The following is an 18,089-nucleotide window of genomic DNA, read 5'->3' as shown; positions in this document are numbered from 1 at the left end:
CCCACTATCCCCAGCCATCATGGTAATGCTGGTTTGGGATGATGGCAGTTGTAGTACAACACACCTGGAGGGCACTAGGTTTGGGGAGGTAGAAATAAGTCATATTGCCACATACACTAAGATCTTTGTGCCATATTGTCCACATCATCTACTGCCACCAGCCTAGCAACCACTCACCTATTGATGGTTTCCATTTTAACACATGAGGATCAACCATCATTCTATTCCTGACAGAATTTCTTCAGATCTTGTTTTCAGGCCACATCCTGTCCCTTTATTTAAGCTACTAAGATCCGTGGCTGTGCCTTTGGCAAGCCAAGGGATATTTTCCCAATGGCTCCTCTCATTCTAAAATAATACGGTTTAGACAAAGTGAATAAGGGTGCAATCCTATGCATGTTTAGACAGAAAAAAGGCCTGGCTGGGGAAAGCTGGGAGTAGTATGACTTTTTCTGTCTAAATATGCATAGGATTGCACCCTAGGAGATTTTTTTTTTCTTCCTCTCTCATAATACCAGGACTCAGGGACATCCAATGAAACTGACTGGCAGGAGATTCAGGACAGACAAAAGCAAATACTTCTTCACACAACACATAATTTATTTATATAACATGCTGCCAGAAGATGCAGTGATGGCCACCAACTTGGATGTCTTTAAAAGGGGGTTAGACAAATTCATAGAGGAGAAGGCTATCAATGGCTACTAGTCATGATGGCTATATGGGATCTTCAGGTTCAGAAGCAGTATTCCTCTTGAGTACAATGGGAGAGGACTATTGCAGGCAGCTGGTTAGCCACCACCATGGGAAATAGGATGCTGGACTAAATGGACCTTTGGTTTGATCCAGCAGGACTCTTCTTATGCTCCTATCACTAATTCTAATTGGGACCTGACGGCTCTTCCCCATAACATTGGCTTTATTAAGATCTGTCATCTACTTATTAGATAATAGATCTTAACAAAGTCAGTGTTATGAGACTGAGATGTTAGATTCTAATACATTTATAGTAAGGAAGCCATGGACTCTATTGGACTCCTTAATTCAGGGAAAGCAGGTAGAACAATACACCCAAATTACATAGAAGTAAGAACTAGATAAATTTGAATCACAAAAAGGCATGTTGATTTTTTAAAATGAATTAATTAACATTTCAGAACCAGCTGCTAGGGAGTTCCCCATGTATCCTTTTGAAACAAAACATAATGGAGTAAGTTTAGACCAGGAATTAACTGGGATTGTGTTATGTGGAAGGTCCCCAAAAGCTAAATACCTTGTGATGATTGCTAGGACTGATGGTGTAAGATCTCAGCAGTGGAATGTGTTTTCTTTCTCAAGGTGACAGTTGCTGAAGTCATCTTATTTATTCACTGAGCCATCACGCTCCACCCAGTAACAGCCCCAGTGTCCCACATATGCCAGCTCTCTGCTCCCATGTCCCAGTCTTGCCCACAGGGAGCAGTTCAGGGGATAGATATGCAACAAGAACACAATGGTCCATCCAGCATCATATACTATTTCTGATTAGGGCTAGAGTTGGATGTCTAAAGAAGCTTATAATTGTAAGTGGGAAGAAAGCATTCCATTTCCTGTCATTCACTCAGCTTCAGAAATGTAAGGTATCAGACAACCTGAATCATTACTTCATCTGGCGGCAGGTCCCCTGCCCCCAATCTCAGATCAAGACAGCCAGACTGTGGCTACTGAGCAGTGAGAGAAGGACACTTGCCACATGATGAAAAGCACCCTTTTTATTATTACTTCAAAATTGATCCAGGGCTGAGGGAAATAACCAGAGCATAGATGCCTACATGGTTTTTTGTAGAAGCGGTGTGAGTACAAACACCAAACATCACCACAGCAAATGCCCAGGATGCTCAATCCTGCCTCAGTGTCATACCTCCACTCTGAAAATCTTTCTCTTCAGATCCCACATGTATTGAAGGGGCTGGTTGTGCTTAGTCAGCAAAACAAGGCAACCTACACTAGCTCAAGAAATATGCTTTAGCATTACTTTGGGTGCCCAAGGTTGAACCTTAGCACTGAAAACAGACTTGGTCATGCCACCCAACAGCAGGAGGAAGTGGGACATCACAGCACAGCTAGGTCCTGGTAGCTTGCAGGAAGAAATGAAGAAACACAATCCGATGCCCAAATGCTTAAGGCATGCCCTGGCTATGTTCAGAGTAGTGGAGAGCAAAGCACTCTCAGTATATTCATTCTTTCCAGCCCAGGGACCATTTTAACCAGGCTCATTTAATGCTATAACGCTGCTAACTGTTATCTACTAAAACTGTTCCACACTGGAAAGGAAGCAGTACAGACCACTATAGCAAGGGAGACGAACTGAATTCAATTTCCAGGAAGCTCTCAGAGGCCTGATTCCAGCAGTGGGTGTGGCTGAAGGCAAAAGGCAATGGGACAAAAGGGTTGGGCCCCAAAATACCAGCATATTGTAACCTACAGCACTTACTGCCAGTAATGAAGGTTTAGGGGAGGCACTTCAATCTTTTGGAATGGGGGAAAAGCTGCAAGAGCTGGAAACCTGCAAAACTATCAGCGGATGGGGAAAAGGGGATTGGGCCGGAGGAAGGGGTGCAGCCAACTGGTGAAACCTGGAGGGCAGGATTGTGACCCCAGGTGGGGCAGATTTGGTCCACAGGCCTGAGGTTCAACACCCCTGCACTACAGGAATGCTGGCTGGTTAGCATAAGGCCACCATCAACTCACCCGTGAGCTGGTTGAAGCCTAGCCGGCGTAGGGCATATGTGACGTTTGGTTCATAGTTAAGCATGATGAAGAGTGCATACTTGTCTTCATAGTACTGGGTCCCTCGCACGATGCGCAGGTTCTGCAGTGGCAAGTATGTGAAGTAATTCATAGCAATCAAAACATAGCCAGTCACTTCTCGGATAGTCTGGGAAGAATCAGGGGAAAACATAAGAGACATTAAAACATCCACCCCAGTCATTATCAAATTGCACAGCTAGTAATGTTTGTAATGGATCATGTCACCACTCAGAACAGGCTACAGCTTGGGATTCCAGGCCTTGGTGGGAGAGGAGAACCCATGTTCCTTCCATGTCATTCGTTTTCTCCTGCCTCTTCCTCATTTGATGGCAGATGGAAAAACAAGCTGTATTTGTAATCACCACAATTCAAAGTAGGAGCCAAAGTGTTCCACAAGTGGTTGTATGAGGGAAGCATTTCTTGAAAACTCCAGCAAGGAACAGAAACCTAGAGCAGGGCAGCCATTTTATACTGATTTAAGAGTGAAACTCAGTGTGCTTGCAGCAGACCCGTGTCTTCAAACATGGGTCACTCACTGCCAAATGGCAGTAAAGTGGCGGGGTTGGTGATTTCCAGCACCATCTTGACAGGCAAGAGAGAGGTGTAGAACTTCCACTACAACCACCAGCCACTTTTTTCTCAGCCAGCTCTGTCTAGAAATGAATGCAGCTCTGAGATATAGCTGGGTGGGGGTCAGAGGAAGAATTTTGCCTACTTGCTGCTTGCTATAATTTGCCCTCCGTCACCCCTCCTGCTTTAATGCTGTTTGGAGGCAATCTATGCTTAAAGACACAGGTCTGCCTCCATCAGGTGTACGCCCACCCTAAAAGTTGCACAACTCAAGCAGAATTCTTTTGTTGCACATTCCCAGTCTCTTATTTGCATTATTCATAAAGTTTACAGCAGCAACCATTACTGTATTTAATTATCTCTGTCTTTTTTGTTGGATCAGACTCTGCTGTACTCATTGCTTTGCAATGAGACATCTGTTAGAATCTTTGATAAGAATATACAGTGAGGGCCAGAAATATTGGAACAAGGAACTGTTCTGGCAGTTGGCCTCTGTACACCACCACATTGAAGTTGAAAGGAAACACACCCAGATGGGAGCGAAGTCAGGACTTTCAGCTGCAATTCAAGGGGTTTGACAAAAGTTGGGCACTAACCATTCAGGAAGGACAGCCAGTGGCATACACACACACCCGTCGTTGGTGGCTCATAAGCAATGGAACAAAACAACATCATTTCAGACTTAAGGAACGCCTTTAATACCTGGGTGAAAATCCTTGGCAGTCAATGACTGCCTGAAGTCTGGAACCCATGGACATGACCAAATGCTGAGTTTCCTCCCTCGAGATGCTTTGCCAGGCCTTTACTGCAGCTGCCTTCAGCTGCTGCTTGTTTGTGGGTCTTTTTGCCTTCAGTCTTGTCTTCAGTAACTGAAAAGCATGCTCTGTTGGGTGGAGATCAGGTGACTGACTTGGCCATTGAAGAACATCCCACTTCTTTGCCTGGAGAAACTCTTGGGTAGCTTTTGCTGTATGTTTTGGGTCATTATCCATCTGCAATATGAAGCAGCATCCTATCAGTTTGGCAGCATTCGATTTGGCTGAATCTGAGCCCTATACACTTCAGAATTCATCCTGCTGCTTTTATCAGCAGTCAGGTCATCAATAAACACCAGTGACCCAGTTCCATTGGCAGCCATACATGCCCATGCCATAACACTGCCTCCACCGTGTTTGACAGATGATGTGGTATGCTTTGGATCATGAGCTGTTCCTTTCCTTCTCCATACTTTTCTCTTCCCATCATTCTGGTACAAGTTGATCTTGGTTTCATCAGTCCAAAGAATCTTATTCCAGAACTGGGCAGGTTTTTTTAGGTGTTTGCTGGCAAAGACTAATCTGGCCTGCCTGTTCTTGAGCTTTACCAGTGGTTTGCACCTTGTTGTGAAGCCTCTGTAGTTACATTCATAAAGCCATCTCTTGACTGCAGATGTTGACAATGATATCCCTCCCTCCCCAAGAGCGTTCTTGACCTGGCTAGATGTTGTGAAAGGGTTCCTCTTCACCATGAGCAGAATTCTGTGGTCATCCCTTTAGTGGTCTTCCGTGGTCTTCCAGCCCTTTTGCTGTTGCTGGGCTTGCCAAGTTAATTCCTTCTTTTTCAGGATGTTCCAAACTGTTGTGCTGGCCGCTCCCACTGTTTTTGCTATCTCTCTGATGGGTTTATGTTGTTTCCTCAGCCTAACGATGGCCTCCTTCACTCGCATGGACACCTCTTTGGACCTCATGTTGGGAGCTCCAGTGAACAGCTACCAAATGCAAATGTAACACTCAGAACCACCTCCAGGCCTTTTATCTGCCTGATTGGTCATGGGATACCCAGGAAACAGGCCACACCTGGCCATGCAGCTGCTTGTCAGCCATTCGTTCCATTACTTATGAGCTCCCAATGATGTGTGTGTGTGTATGCCACTGGCTGTCCTTCCTGAATGGTTAGTGTCCCACTTTTGTCTAGCCCCTTGAATTACAGCTGGAAGTCCTGACTTCACTCCCATCTGGGTGTGTTTCAACTTCAATGTGGTGGTGTACAGAGGCCAACTGCCAAAACAGTTATCCTTGTTCCAATATTTCTGGCCCTGACTATATATATATATTCCATGTCTCTGTGTGTAAGGCATTAGAGCAGAAATGTTTTCTATGTTCTCTCTCTCTGTCTCTCATTGCCACTAGCTAATATTTACTCCCCTCTGGATTAACAAAAAAAACTATCAAATTCCAGTCCACACTCACCAAATTCATACTTGTTAAAAGAGTTTAGCCTTAATGATGCTCATCTCCCTGAATTATGTTACTGAGGTAAAACCCTTCCAGGAAGTCTTCTGCAGCTAGCCAGATTCCTGCTACTTTGCATTAGAAAGGTCAAAGCAGAGATCTTTTAATGTTCACAAGAGGTTAGCCTAAGGGGCAAACTGTATGAGTGCATGTGTATTAAAACACATGCTTCCCCATTTACCTATAAAGCAGAGGCTCTACTTTTTATACCCAAATGAATGAAATGGAAAGAGAGAGCAAAGCCTGCCCCTCTCCTGCACCTTAAGATGCTTTAAAAGCCTATCCCCACCACCACCACTACCACCACCTTACTTTGGATATCAGAGCTACGCTGGGAGGAGGGAAGGCCTAAAGCATATGAATGCAACAAGGTAAGGTGCAGGAGGGGCGGGTTTCATTCCCTTCTCCTGGGACTAATTTTGATATAACCCTGCTCTATAGGAAAATGGGCAAGCATAGTTTAGTAAAACATCTGCAAACCTAGATTGGCCCAAAGTTAAGGGTGGGCAACTTGTGGCCCTCCAGATGTTTTGGCCTACAACTCCCACCAGCTCTCACCACTGGCTATGCCGGCTAGGGCTGATGGGAGTTGTGGGCCAAAACATTTAGAGGGCCCCAAGTTGCCCACCTCTGCCGTAAGTCAAGCAGGTCCATTTTCCCAAAGCATATGAGAATTGCCATAGTGGGACTCACTAATAATCATCTGACATTCTGCCTGCTTACAGTCACCAGCCACAGAGAAGTTCAGAGAACACAGAAAAGTTCACTAGTGGAATGACAGCAATTAGCTAACACGTGTTAATGTCCAACATCTGATACTCCAGATATGTAAACTCTCTGAACATGGGGGCTTCCTATTAGAATGTCAGAGCCTGAAGCAACAGCCATAACAACGTCTTGCGGGCATTGCAGTATCATGAGAGCTTCGGCTACGGGGCAGTATAGAAATATAATAAATTAATGATTGAATGATTGAATGAGTTCTATAGGTTAATTATGTGCCACTGCTTGAATCAGGAGCTGGTTACCATAGGATATGACCTTTCCGAGAAGATGCTCCTAATTTTTCTATCATCAGGATGACAAAACATGTAAAGCCTGTGACCTCCCCATGGCCATGATATCATTTCAATTGTGGAACTGTTGTTTGCCAGAATGCCTCCATTTGGTTGTTACCCATCACACCGAATAAGCTTCTTTCTCTTTCTCAAATGGAAGTGACCCTCAGAAAAAAGGCTCCTGCTGTGGAAGAGTGAATGGACAGGGAAAGGCCCATTTGACTTCAGAAAACACACTCAGTGCTTCCAGATGAGGCTTTTATTGTGCAATTGCTCTGTCTTGTTTCGTGGAATTTCACCACAGGTCTAGACATCATCTTCAACTTGTAGCCTTCCTGTGCTTTTCCACCCCTTCTTGCATCTTTTTTTCTTTCCACACAGACACACACACATACACAATCTGTTAAGGAGGATTTTTAGCAGCACAATGCCTTTAGACTGGTAGCGCTAGAAGCCCTCTGTCTTGAAGCACCACCAGTGAGCTAGTTGTTGACACTTCACCCTGTCACAGGACAGAGGAAAGTTAATTCTGGCTCTGATAAGTAGGCCCCATTTGTACAATCACATTATAAAGGATCCTTCCCACTCGTGATGGCATGGATCCCACATACCATGGGCAGGCTCAGTCTAGATTATTGTATCATAGGGCCTACTCAGCCTTCCAGCTTCTCCTTTGAGCAGTGGGCGGGGGGTGCAGAATCCAAAGTTCCACTGCTTCGAGTGTGAACTGAAGGAAATTACCCCAGCACAGAAACCTTGGGCCAGATATATTAAAAATCAATACCACCCAGGGATAGCCTAGCTTTTACTCATCCCCAAAATGCAAACCCCACTGATCCCAACAACACAATTAGCGGCACTGTTCCATACCTCCCTCAGTGTTGGCACTTACCTACTGCTCCCCACCTGAAGAGCCCAACATGGCAAAACCCTCCACTCTGGCTCTTTGCCAAGACAGAAACTAGGTGCCACATGTGCTGTCTACCCACCTGGTGCCCACAGAGAGCAAGTCAGGGCAGGGCCCTGTCTGGCAGGAAATCTGGAAGCAGGTGAAGAAAAGAAAAAGCTACCAGCAGAGTTCTTCACACTAGTGGGATGGGGCAAGAGCCAAAGAAGAAAGACAGACGAGGGTGCCTTACCAGCTCAGCCATGTTGCTTGCATCACAGCCTTCAAGCCACAACAACAAATCCACTTTCCATTCTGCACTTTGGGGCATGTTTGGTCTTCCACCCTGTACTCCATCTATGGCCACTCCTATACTCAAAACTGTATATTTTTGCACTACCACCCCAAATATTGCAACCAGGAAACTCAGATGTCGAGATCTGATTAAATTATGCAAATGAAGGCTGCAATCCGAAACATATTTACTAGAGAGTAAGCCCTGTTGAGTACGGTAAAATGACATCTGGGTAAACATGCTTAAGATAGCATTTCCTCATATATCATTACAATATATCATTGATATATCATGAATCTAAGTTATTTACATTAAGTAAACCCATTCGTCTCATGATTCAGGTGTTTTTTTGTTTTTTGTTTAAAGGGGAATAAAAATAGAGCAGGGGGCAACAGGAAGAAAGGTATGTAGATTTTCAGGCATTACTCTATAACCATGAGAGCTAGAATCTTCATGGAGAATAGGACTGTCAACAACTATTAGCCACAACAGGTAGCCTCCAAATGCAGCATGCCATGGATTATCAGCAGCTGCGAATAAACAAGGAGGATTGGCTATTCCTATCATGCCTCTTTGTGAATTTCCAGAGGCATTTGGCTGATCACTGATGCTGGACTTCATCTGAAGCAGCAAGGCCCTTGTTACATTCTTATATATGTAAACTGATGAAAGCCAAGATTCCCAGGGTGATAAGTAGAAGATTCTGTGCTAGCTTCACAAATCTGCTGGCAAAAGGAACACACGTAAGGCTGGTGTAGTCATAACACCAGCTCCCTACAAACCATGGTTTGCAAATTGGGACCCAGGCTCAGGAATGAACCCCTCCTCTACCCCTCTCCAAAGTGGTTTCTCCCCTCCCTTCCCAGCATGAACCATTTTACATGTGCACAAATTCAGCACATGGTAATGCAAATAATGTAGAATTCAGAACCATGGTTTTGCAAGCCTACTACAAACCATGGTTTATGAGGAAACATGTAATACAAAGCCATGTTTAACTCTGGGTAGGGAAGGGGAGGAAAATAGCTCCACACAGGGGAAGGGGAAGTGTGCACTGATCAGGTTAGCTCCTGATTTGCAAACCTATGTTTTCAGGGAAGCTAGTATTATGCCTGCACCAGATCTATTTGTACTTTGCTGCTGTTGCTGTTGCTGTTGTTAATATAACACCATCAGTGCACATGGCACTTTACAGAGTAAAAGAGCCCTGCCCCAAGGAGCTTACACTCTAAAGTTTGGTACAGGGGAAACAACAAAAGAAGGGGAAGCCAAGGTAAACAAGGAAGCAATACGCATTTGTTTTACTTGAGCATGCTTAAGCTTAGTTACAGGCTGAGTTACAGTATGACACAGGAGCTAAGGGATGACCTAGGGTTGGAGCCAAATCCTTCTAGAGTAGTTTTGGAAGATGGCATGGGGGAGCAGAGGACATGAAAGTCCCCTTCCACAAGCGATATCCTTCTGCTGGAGGAATAATGGATCTGGATCCAACCCAGCATCTTTTCCCATCTCCTTCTCTGTATTGGACCACCCTGCTGCTCTTAGCTGGGTTTTGTTTTGTTTGCTCTTGTGTACAGACCTAAACTATGCAAGATTGTCATCACAAACTTGATGCCTTCATGCCGCCCACCCCCAGCGCACACACCAACTAATCTCTTTTCTATCCCCTTTGTTACCTGCAAGAAGGACAGGTCCTGGTTTTGTTCAATGAGCACAATCTCGAGGTTGCCCATGACGATCTCGCAGTTGCTGTACCTTTTCTGTAGTGTCTGGTATTGTTGCTGGGCATCCCCTGTCACGCTGAGTCCATTGAGGGTGCCTGCACAGACTGTAACAAGAGAAAGGCAAGAGGTGTGTAAGCCATCAGCTAAGCACTTATGGGTACAGTTTGGTGGCTGATCTGTAATAGGAAAGATCAAATCTACTCTGAGCAAAGGGCTGGATGCGCCTGATCTCGTCTGATCTCGTCTGACCTCGGAAGCTACTCCCCATCATAAGTAGGACTGTCCACATATCAATGCTTCACAGATTGACCCACAACGCCCACCAGGCCATGCCAGAGGCAAATATCAGGTGTGAACCAGTAAGATACTGTTTAGTTCCTCAAAACAATTGTTTTATGCTGCACTTTGTGGTTTTAATTTTTGTTACTTAGAGAGCTTCGGTTATTGGGCGTTATAGAACTAATTAATTAATTAATTAATTAAACAACAAAAACGGAAATTATGGCTAGTATCCAAAGAGCTCCTTTAGGTGTGTCCCATTCAAGTGGATTTTTGACTTTTCTTCTTCTGAACAAGCTGACCCCAATGCCATGCAACCAACTCTTTTTGAGCTTTCCCCTCCCACTACTTTCAAAACATGTTTGCCATGAGGAATGTGGAGCTCCCATTCAAGAAACACAAGGCCCCAACATTTTGAGGCACACAGCTCTCAGTCAAGACTTATATGTGGATACAGAGCTAAACATCAAGAAAGGGGGACTTTGTCACCAGTGATTGTGGAACACAAATTTCATTTCAGTGTTATGATAAAGAGTATAGAATTTCAAAATCCAAATTTCCTGAAAATCAAATAGATTATATTTTAAATTTTAAAACATTTATTAAAAAGAATCATGTTTGTAAATAATAAAAATGAGAAACAGACTGAGAGCCTACGAAAGTTCTACTGGAAGACAAATGGGCACAACTGACTAATTTTACTTCTCGAGGAAGTGAGCGTGAAAAATTCCAATCGCCCTGGTGCCCTGGTTCCTGGCTGCTCGCCACTGAGTAATCTCACCCATACCTAGATGGCATTCTGCCAGACAAATGACTGACAACTGTGAGCGCCTACACAACACCAACACCACCCCCAAAGGTAAATAAGCAATCAGCTTTTCCCCCACAGATGAAGTGACACATAATAACTTAATTGTAAGAGGAAGGGTGTAATAGGGCTGAAGTCACAGGGAAACAGGTTGCTTGATAGGCCTCTGATGGCTTAGATCAAGATTAGCCCCCTCATGGGTCTATTCACTGTTCTGCATTCTCTTTGAGGAACAGTAAACCCTAGTAGGTGCATTTACGCACTGTTTAATATGCAACTCAGTCATGGCGCTGAAACAACCGCTGCACAGATATCCATGCTGATGAGTTAGCTTCCGCGCTGTTCACACACTTGCGTTTAGTCAGCCTTTGGACTTATCATACATTATGCTGAACATGTATAGAAGGGGAAGTAGGATTGTGCCTGCTGAACTAGCCACCTATGGCATAATCTGTGAAAGAGCCTATGGGCACACGAACTGTACATGTGATCCAAGAATCTGCTTACCCAAGGCTCACTGATTGTACATACAGAGCCTATGTGGGCACAGTTGGTGCGCATGTGTGTGTGCCCTTTCACAGGTTAAGTTGAATGTGTGTAGGCACAGAGTTAGTAGGCATGGTTCTACTTTCCCCTCTATGCAAACTTCCCACCACACTGAAGTTGAAAGGAAACACACCCAGATGGGAGCAAAGTCAGGACTTTCAGCTGTAATTCAAGGGGTGTGACAAAAGTGGGGCACTAACCATTCAGGAAGGACAGCCAGTGGCATACACACACACACGTCATTGGTGGCTCATAAGTAATGGAATAAACCACATCATTTCAAACTCAAGGATCGCCTTTAATACGTGGATGAAAATCCTTTGCAGTCAATGACTGCCTGAAGTCTGGAACCCACAGACATGACCAAATGCTGAGTTTCCTCCCTCGAGATGCCTTGCCAGGCCTTTACTGCAGCTGCCTTCAGCTGCTGCTTGTTTGTGGGTCTTTCTGCCTTCAGTCTTGTCTTCAGTAACTGAAAAGCATGCTCTAGTGGGTTGAGATCAGGTGACTGGCTTGGCCATTGAAGAACATCCCACTTCTTTGCCTGGAGAAACTCTTGGGTAGCTTTTGCTGTATGTTTTGGGTCATTATCTATCTGCGATATGAAGTGGCGTCCTATCAGTTTGGCAGCATTCGATTTGGCTGAATCTGAGCAGAAAGTATAGCCCTATACACTTCAGAATTCATCCTGCTGCTTTTATCAGCAGTCAGGTCATCAATAAACACCAGTGACCCAGTTCCATTGGCAGCCATACATGCCCATGCCATAACACTGCCTCCACCGTGTTTGACAGATGATGCGGTATGCTTTGGATCATGAGCTGTTCCTTTCCTTCTCCATACTTTTCTCTTCCCATCATTCTGGTACAAGTTAATCTTGGTTTCATCAGTCCAAAGAATCTTATTCCAGAACTGGGCAGGCTTTTTTAGGCAAAGGCTAATCTTGAGCGTTACCAGTGGTTTGCACCTTGTTGTGAAGCCTCTGTATTTACATTCATAAAGCCGTCTCTTGACTGTAGATGTTGACAATGACATGCCTCCCTCCTCAAGAGCGTTCTTGACCTGGCTAGATGTTGTGAAAGGGTTCCTCTTCATCATGAGCAGAATGCTGCGGTCATCCACTTTAGTGGTCTTCCATGGTCTGCCAGCCCTTTTGCTGTTGCTGTGCTTGCCAGTTAATTCCTTCTTTTTCAGGATGTTCCAAACTGTTGTGCTGGCCACTCCCACTGTTTTTGCTATCTCTCTGATGGGTTTATGTTGTTTCCTCAGCCTAACGATGGCCTCCTTCACTCGCATGGACACCTCTTTGGACCTCATGTTGGGAGCTCCAGTGAACAGCTACCAAATGCAAATGTAACACTCAGAACCACCTCCAGGCCTTTTATCTGCTTGATTGGTCATGGGGTACCCAGGATACAGGCCACACCTGGCCATGCAGACGCTTGTCAGCCATTTGTTCCATTATTTATGAGCCCCCAACAATGGGGGGGGGTATGCCACTGGCTGTATGTCCTGAATGGTTAGTGCCCCACTTTTGTCAAACCCCTTGAATTACAGCTGAAAATCCTGATTTCGCTCCCACCTGGGTGTGTTTCCTTTCAACTTCAATGTGGTGGTGTACAGAGGCCAACTGCCAAAACAGTTATCCTTGTTCCAATATTTCTGGCCCTGACTGTATGTAAACAAGCGGAGTGGGTGACACGTGCAGGGAGGGAGGAGAAGCCACAATGGCTTCTTTTACCTCCGTGATCGTGCAAACCCAGTCTATGAGGCAGTTTCAGCTAAGAGACAGCAATCTGGAGCCAAGTGTTCCTGGTACGAGCCCAGTGCTCTGATCCCAGCCTTCCTCAACCTGGTGCTGTCCAGATGTTTAGAACTGCAACTCCCAACATTCCTGACCATGAGCCATGCTGCCAGGGGATTCTGGGAGTTGAACTTCAAAACATCTGGAGGAGCCCAAGTTGGGGAAGGCTGCTCTATCTACTCATGCTGGCTAGGGATGATGGAAGTTGTAGTCCAGCCCACCTGCAGAGCATCAGGCATTATATGGGCAAAGTCACATCAGGATGTAAAATTTAGTGAGGGATGGAGAAAAAGAATTCTCGGTTCCAAGCTGTTGAACCGTTGCTGTTTTCTGCCATTCCAGAGGCCCCTGCTTGGGTGTGTACAGTTGCTCCGTGTCTGCAAAGGTCATGGGGGTTAAACACAAGCATTCCTAAGCCCACGAGGCTTTTGCAATTGCCGCAAAACTGACACATCACCAAACTGGATGGGCAGCTTCTTTTGCCAAGTGTGGCACAAACAAACAATCCAAATCAACCAACAGTTCCAGCCAATCAACCGCCCAAAGCATGGGTTGGTCGATGTTGTACCAGAACACAGCAGGACTTTGGCCATCCTGGACACACACAGCTTGCCACAGCATACCCAGCTCAGGTACTGGGGCAGAGAGCAAGGGCAAAGAGATGCACTTGCGGCCAATTTGGCTGAAAATGCGAACAGGTTTGATTATGACTTTGGCCATGCATTTCCAGTGGGATGAGGAGAGCAAGCAAGATCCCACTGGCACAGTTTAACTCAAAGGCGGTTTAAAAACCCATTCAGTAATTAAAAATCCGTTAAATGATTCTCCCGGCAGCTCCTGTAAAGTTCAAAATCTTTCCCCTCCATCAGTCAAGGCAAGTGTCTCAGCAGGCACAGAAGAGTCAGGCCTTTTGGGTATGGCCACCAAAGGCCCTGCCAACTCTGAAAGGGGAGGGAAGAGCGGACACAGGGAATTCATTGTGCCAGGATGGGGTTGCTCTACTCCCTGGACCCCTTTGTGAAGGGATGGCCCCAGGCAATGTCTTGCCTGGGCAACAATGGGTTGATTATCTGTGGGGTGGTGCAGGAGGGAATTGTAGGTCTCACTGACCGCTCCACCCTAGCAGTGACATAAAAGGATCCTGCCACAAGACTACTTGGAGGGAGGGGAACAGAGCTGTCATGTCAGCATAGCCCCTCACGTCTTCTGCTGAGATGGTGGCTTAGTCTTTGCCTTCAACCCTGATCTCTCTGAATTAGTCTCTTCCCACTCCTTCCTTCCCTGTATTGGGATATTCCCTCCCTACTGCCAGTCAACGAAACCCAGAAGTCCTGCTTTTCACACCTTGTGTCCTCTAAGGTGGGGCTTTGTAAATGAGCTGTCTTCAGGGAATCCTTTCCGCATTTACTTCTCGGACAAGAAAACTTCTATGCTACGCCTGCACGTTGCAGAGAATTCTAGGGGAGCGTTCTCAGACTCACACTCCCTTCAACCAGAGCGCTGGCCAGACCTCATTGCTGCCCTGCACAAATTGAGAGTAGACTCTACCTAGACAGCCTCAACACTTTGAGAGGCTCTCAGGGGCTGCCTTCTAGTGGTGGATGAGGCGGAAGGCAAAAATACAAAAAATATAAATACCAGCATATTGTAGCTTAAAGCTCTTCCTGCAAGTAACTAACCCTGTGGAGAGGCATTTCAGACGTTTAGAAGTGAGGGGGAAACTGCACAAAAGGCAGGAAACCAAATGACTGGTGGTTGGAAGAAAGGAGGTGTGGCCAGAGGAAGGGGCCATGGCCAACTGAGGAGCCCCGGTGGGCCGCGTTTGGCCCCCACGCCTGAGGTTTCCCACCTCTGCTCTAGAACCTGCCCTGCTTTGAGCTGAGATTAGAATCACAATCCCAGCTACCAGCAAACTACTTGACCCCCCCCCCCCCGCCTTTCTATGTATGTAGTGCTGTTACTGTGCTTTATACTGTGGGCTTAAGCTACCAAAGGGCTGCAAGATGACTGTGGAGTGGGGTAGGGCAAGGAACTGCCAATAGGGGTCTAGATCCGTTTGTTACCACGAGACATGAATGCTGCCTCCATTCCAGCCCATCTATACTCTATCCTGCTGGCAGCTTCTTTGCTCAATGGGCAAGAAAGGCAGAGGGTGAGATGGCATTAGCAGCTATACCCCACCCCCACCCCCCTTCTCCCCTGTCCAGACAGTGGCTCCAGCCTGGGAGGCAGGCAACAGCCAGACATATCAAGGCCCTTCCTGAAGAGATAACAGGGCAAGAGGAGAGGGGAGACATGAAAGTGCGGGAGGGAGGGAGGGAGGGAAGGAGGGAGGGTTTACCTCCCCTCAATCATCTCCCCTGTCAAAGCACACACGCCCCGCCTGCCCGCCGACTTCAGCCCTGGAGGTCAGGAGCCAGGACTCCTGGGTTCTATGAGTAGCTATAAGAGATGAAGGTTGCAGTCTTCTAACCATTTACCTGGGAGTAAACCTCACTGAACCCAATGGAACCTACTTCTGAGTTAGGCTTGCAGTGTAATAAGTACGAATATGGATTTGAGTGTGGAGAGGGAAGTACTTGGACTGTGGATTCTGGGATCCATACACAGCTTGGGCTGAGGGGGCTAGGAGGGAGGAAATGACAACTGGTGGATTTGAAGCTGGAGAAGGCTACAGGCCAGGACCACTGTGTTTTGTCCCCCTGTCACAGGAACGTCCTTTGCAGGGCTGCTATTCTATTCAAGACCCAGACATGACTCAGAGCTGAGCAGTGGTGTGTGGGGGGGAGCAGTTTTGTCTCCGCCTGGGCTGAGATAAGAACCATCCCCCACCTACCCCCATGCCATAGGCACAGTCTCTCCCTGCTCCCACCCAGATTAGGACACCTGAGGTTTGCTTTTTACAGGGGAAATTATTGGACCCATGATGTGTGTGCAATGCCAAACCTGCTCCCAGTAGTGGCAATTTCACTTGGATGGGACCATATAACAGCAGGGAGCTCCCATACCCGAGGGGGCTCCACAAGAGTCATGACAACCCCACATATATCCATACTCTTGCTAGAAAAAAGAAACCCATCTTAGGTGAGAAGGAGTCATACTTTGCCCTCTCATGAGCCCTGGCTTTCACTGTGAGCTGTCTGGCTCAGGGGTTGAGGACCAGGGCATCCTTTCTCTAAATCAGCACAGAAGGTTCTTCTTGCACTCCTAGTTTGGATCCATTGGGCATGGTGGAGGTACAGCATGCATCCTGCAGAGGTCAGGTAACCCAGGGCACTCCCAGGTGGTCCGAACAGAAAGCCAGCCATGCCAACTGCACAACCCTTGCTTGTCCCCATCAGTTACATGACTCCACAGAGGGACTGAAACAACAAAAGGTGAGTTCAGATGACCCCCCCCATGCCCCAATGCAATGTGGGCAGGTTGCAGGCCAAGCCCCATTCCCATCTATCTAGCACATGTGAGAAGGTGCTCTACATGTGTACTGATGTATGTGCATAGAGATTTTCTACATAAGGAGAGAATTCTGACTGGGGTATGTATGTAGAGCCCCTCATCAAGCTGCACAACCCCTCTCATGGATTCCTTCAGTGTCTGTGAGTGAAACGTCTGGACCTCGCCAGGGTAATATTTGAGCACATACTGAATGTTCTTACATAACCAACCTTAAGCACTGTACAGTCTTAATTTGGCATGCCACCCATGCTCAACCCACTTTTTGACCAGATAATCACAACCATTGCTGCATGAGTGTGCCATGTTGCAGCCACCAGACATTGACTGAAGTAGTTGGGAGAAAAGGCCATTGGTGCACTGCAAAATGTTAAATATGTTGTATATACTTCAATAATCTTAAGTCTTCTTAGATGAGTCTTTGCCTTGCCCCTCCCATTGTTCCAGAGGAGCTGTAATTCTGTTTTTCAAGTCTGGGAAGAATGGGTTTAAGAGCATCAGAAGAGCCCTGTGGACCAGACCAAAGGCCTATCTAGTCCAGGCTTCTGTTCCCACAGTGGCCAACCAGATGCTCCAGTGGGAAACCCATGTATAGGACATGAGCGCAATAGCACCATTCTGCTTGCGTTCCCCAGCAACAGGCATACAGATACTGCCTCCAATACTGAACTAGTAGCTATTGATAGCCTTATCCTCCATGAATAAATGTTCAAAGCAGTGATGTTTACCACAACCACTACTGCCCCAAACAGGAACCTACCTCAGTTTGTGTGTTTCATGCATTTCTTAGCCGCCTTTCAAGACTGCAGTCATCCCAAGGAGGCTTACAGTATAAAACATACAATTCAGTATCGATATTGTATTCATACACACGTCCATGACTAAAAAAGAAAGGGAAAGGAAGCTGCTTGTCATCTACTGACTTCCCAGATCCAATATAATGATTGTGGCTCTACCCGTGATCCATACATTTAGAGCTGAGTTCATTCTGTAGTTTTCAGGGACCAAGAGGAGTCAGAGGGAGGTCATCAAAGGTGAGAAGGAGAGGAAACCAGTCTTATTTTGAAGTCAACATTCACCAGCCTGGGTGAAATCACACGGATTTAGGTAAGAGCTGAGGTTTGAGCTACTGGAAGGCTTAGGGACTGGGGGCAACATACAAGTCTACACAAGAGATCCTAACCGATACACAAGCATCCTACCAAATTCAGCAGATAGATTTACCCAATTTACCCAAAAGATGACTCAAAACCCCACTGTGGAGACACACACGGCTCTAATAATCAACAGACTTCTTCTCAATAGGTAACAAAAAATGGAAATGGAAACTCTGTCTTGCTGCAGGATCAGGTCAGGGCCAAATCTATCCAAGTCCTCAGCCGCCTCTATTTCATTTTTCCAGATCCTAAATCTTTTAGCCTGAGGGCCAAATTCCATGTTTGAGAAGCTCTTGGGGGCCACATGTCAGTGATAGTGATAGCTGGGGCCAAAGACAAAAGGGGTGGGGCCAAAAATACAATAGCCTAAGAACATCAGAAGAGTCCTGCTGAATCAGACCCAGGGTCCATCTAGTCCAGCATTCTGTTCACACAGTGGCCAACCAGCT

General features: G+C 46.2%; 1 protein-coding gene across 1 annotated transcript in view; it reads right to left on the bottom strand.

Annotated features, from left to right (window-relative positions):
• ERBB3 (erb-b2 receptor tyrosine kinase 3) overlaps positions 1-18,089 on the bottom strand; it is a 78,200-nt gene that overhangs the window by 41,960 nt on the left and 18,151 nt on the right. The window contains exons 9-12 of the mRNA XM_084829773.1: positions 16,039-16,090; positions 13,534-13,665; positions 9,546-9,697; positions 2,731-2,917 (exon numbers count right to left, since the gene is read on the bottom strand). Of these exons, the coding sequence (XP_084685899.1) occupies positions 2,731-2,917; positions 9,546-9,697; positions 13,534-13,665; positions 16,039-16,090 (523 nt within the window). The remainder of the gene's footprint in view (positions 1-2,730; positions 2,918-9,545; positions 9,698-13,533; positions 13,666-16,038; positions 16,091-18,089) is intronic.

The sequence above is a fragment of the Heloderma suspectum genome, chromosome 2 (assembly GCF_057233095.1).
Source record: "Heloderma suspectum isolate Gila_16-S chromosome 2, 16-S_ref, whole genome shotgun sequence".
NCBI classification, from domain to species: Eukaryota; Metazoa; Chordata; class Lepidosauria; order Squamata; family Helodermatidae; genus Heloderma; species Heloderma suspectum.
The sequence above is the reverse complement of the archived record's forward strand: the minus strand, read 5'-3'. Positions and strand labels throughout refer to the sequence as shown.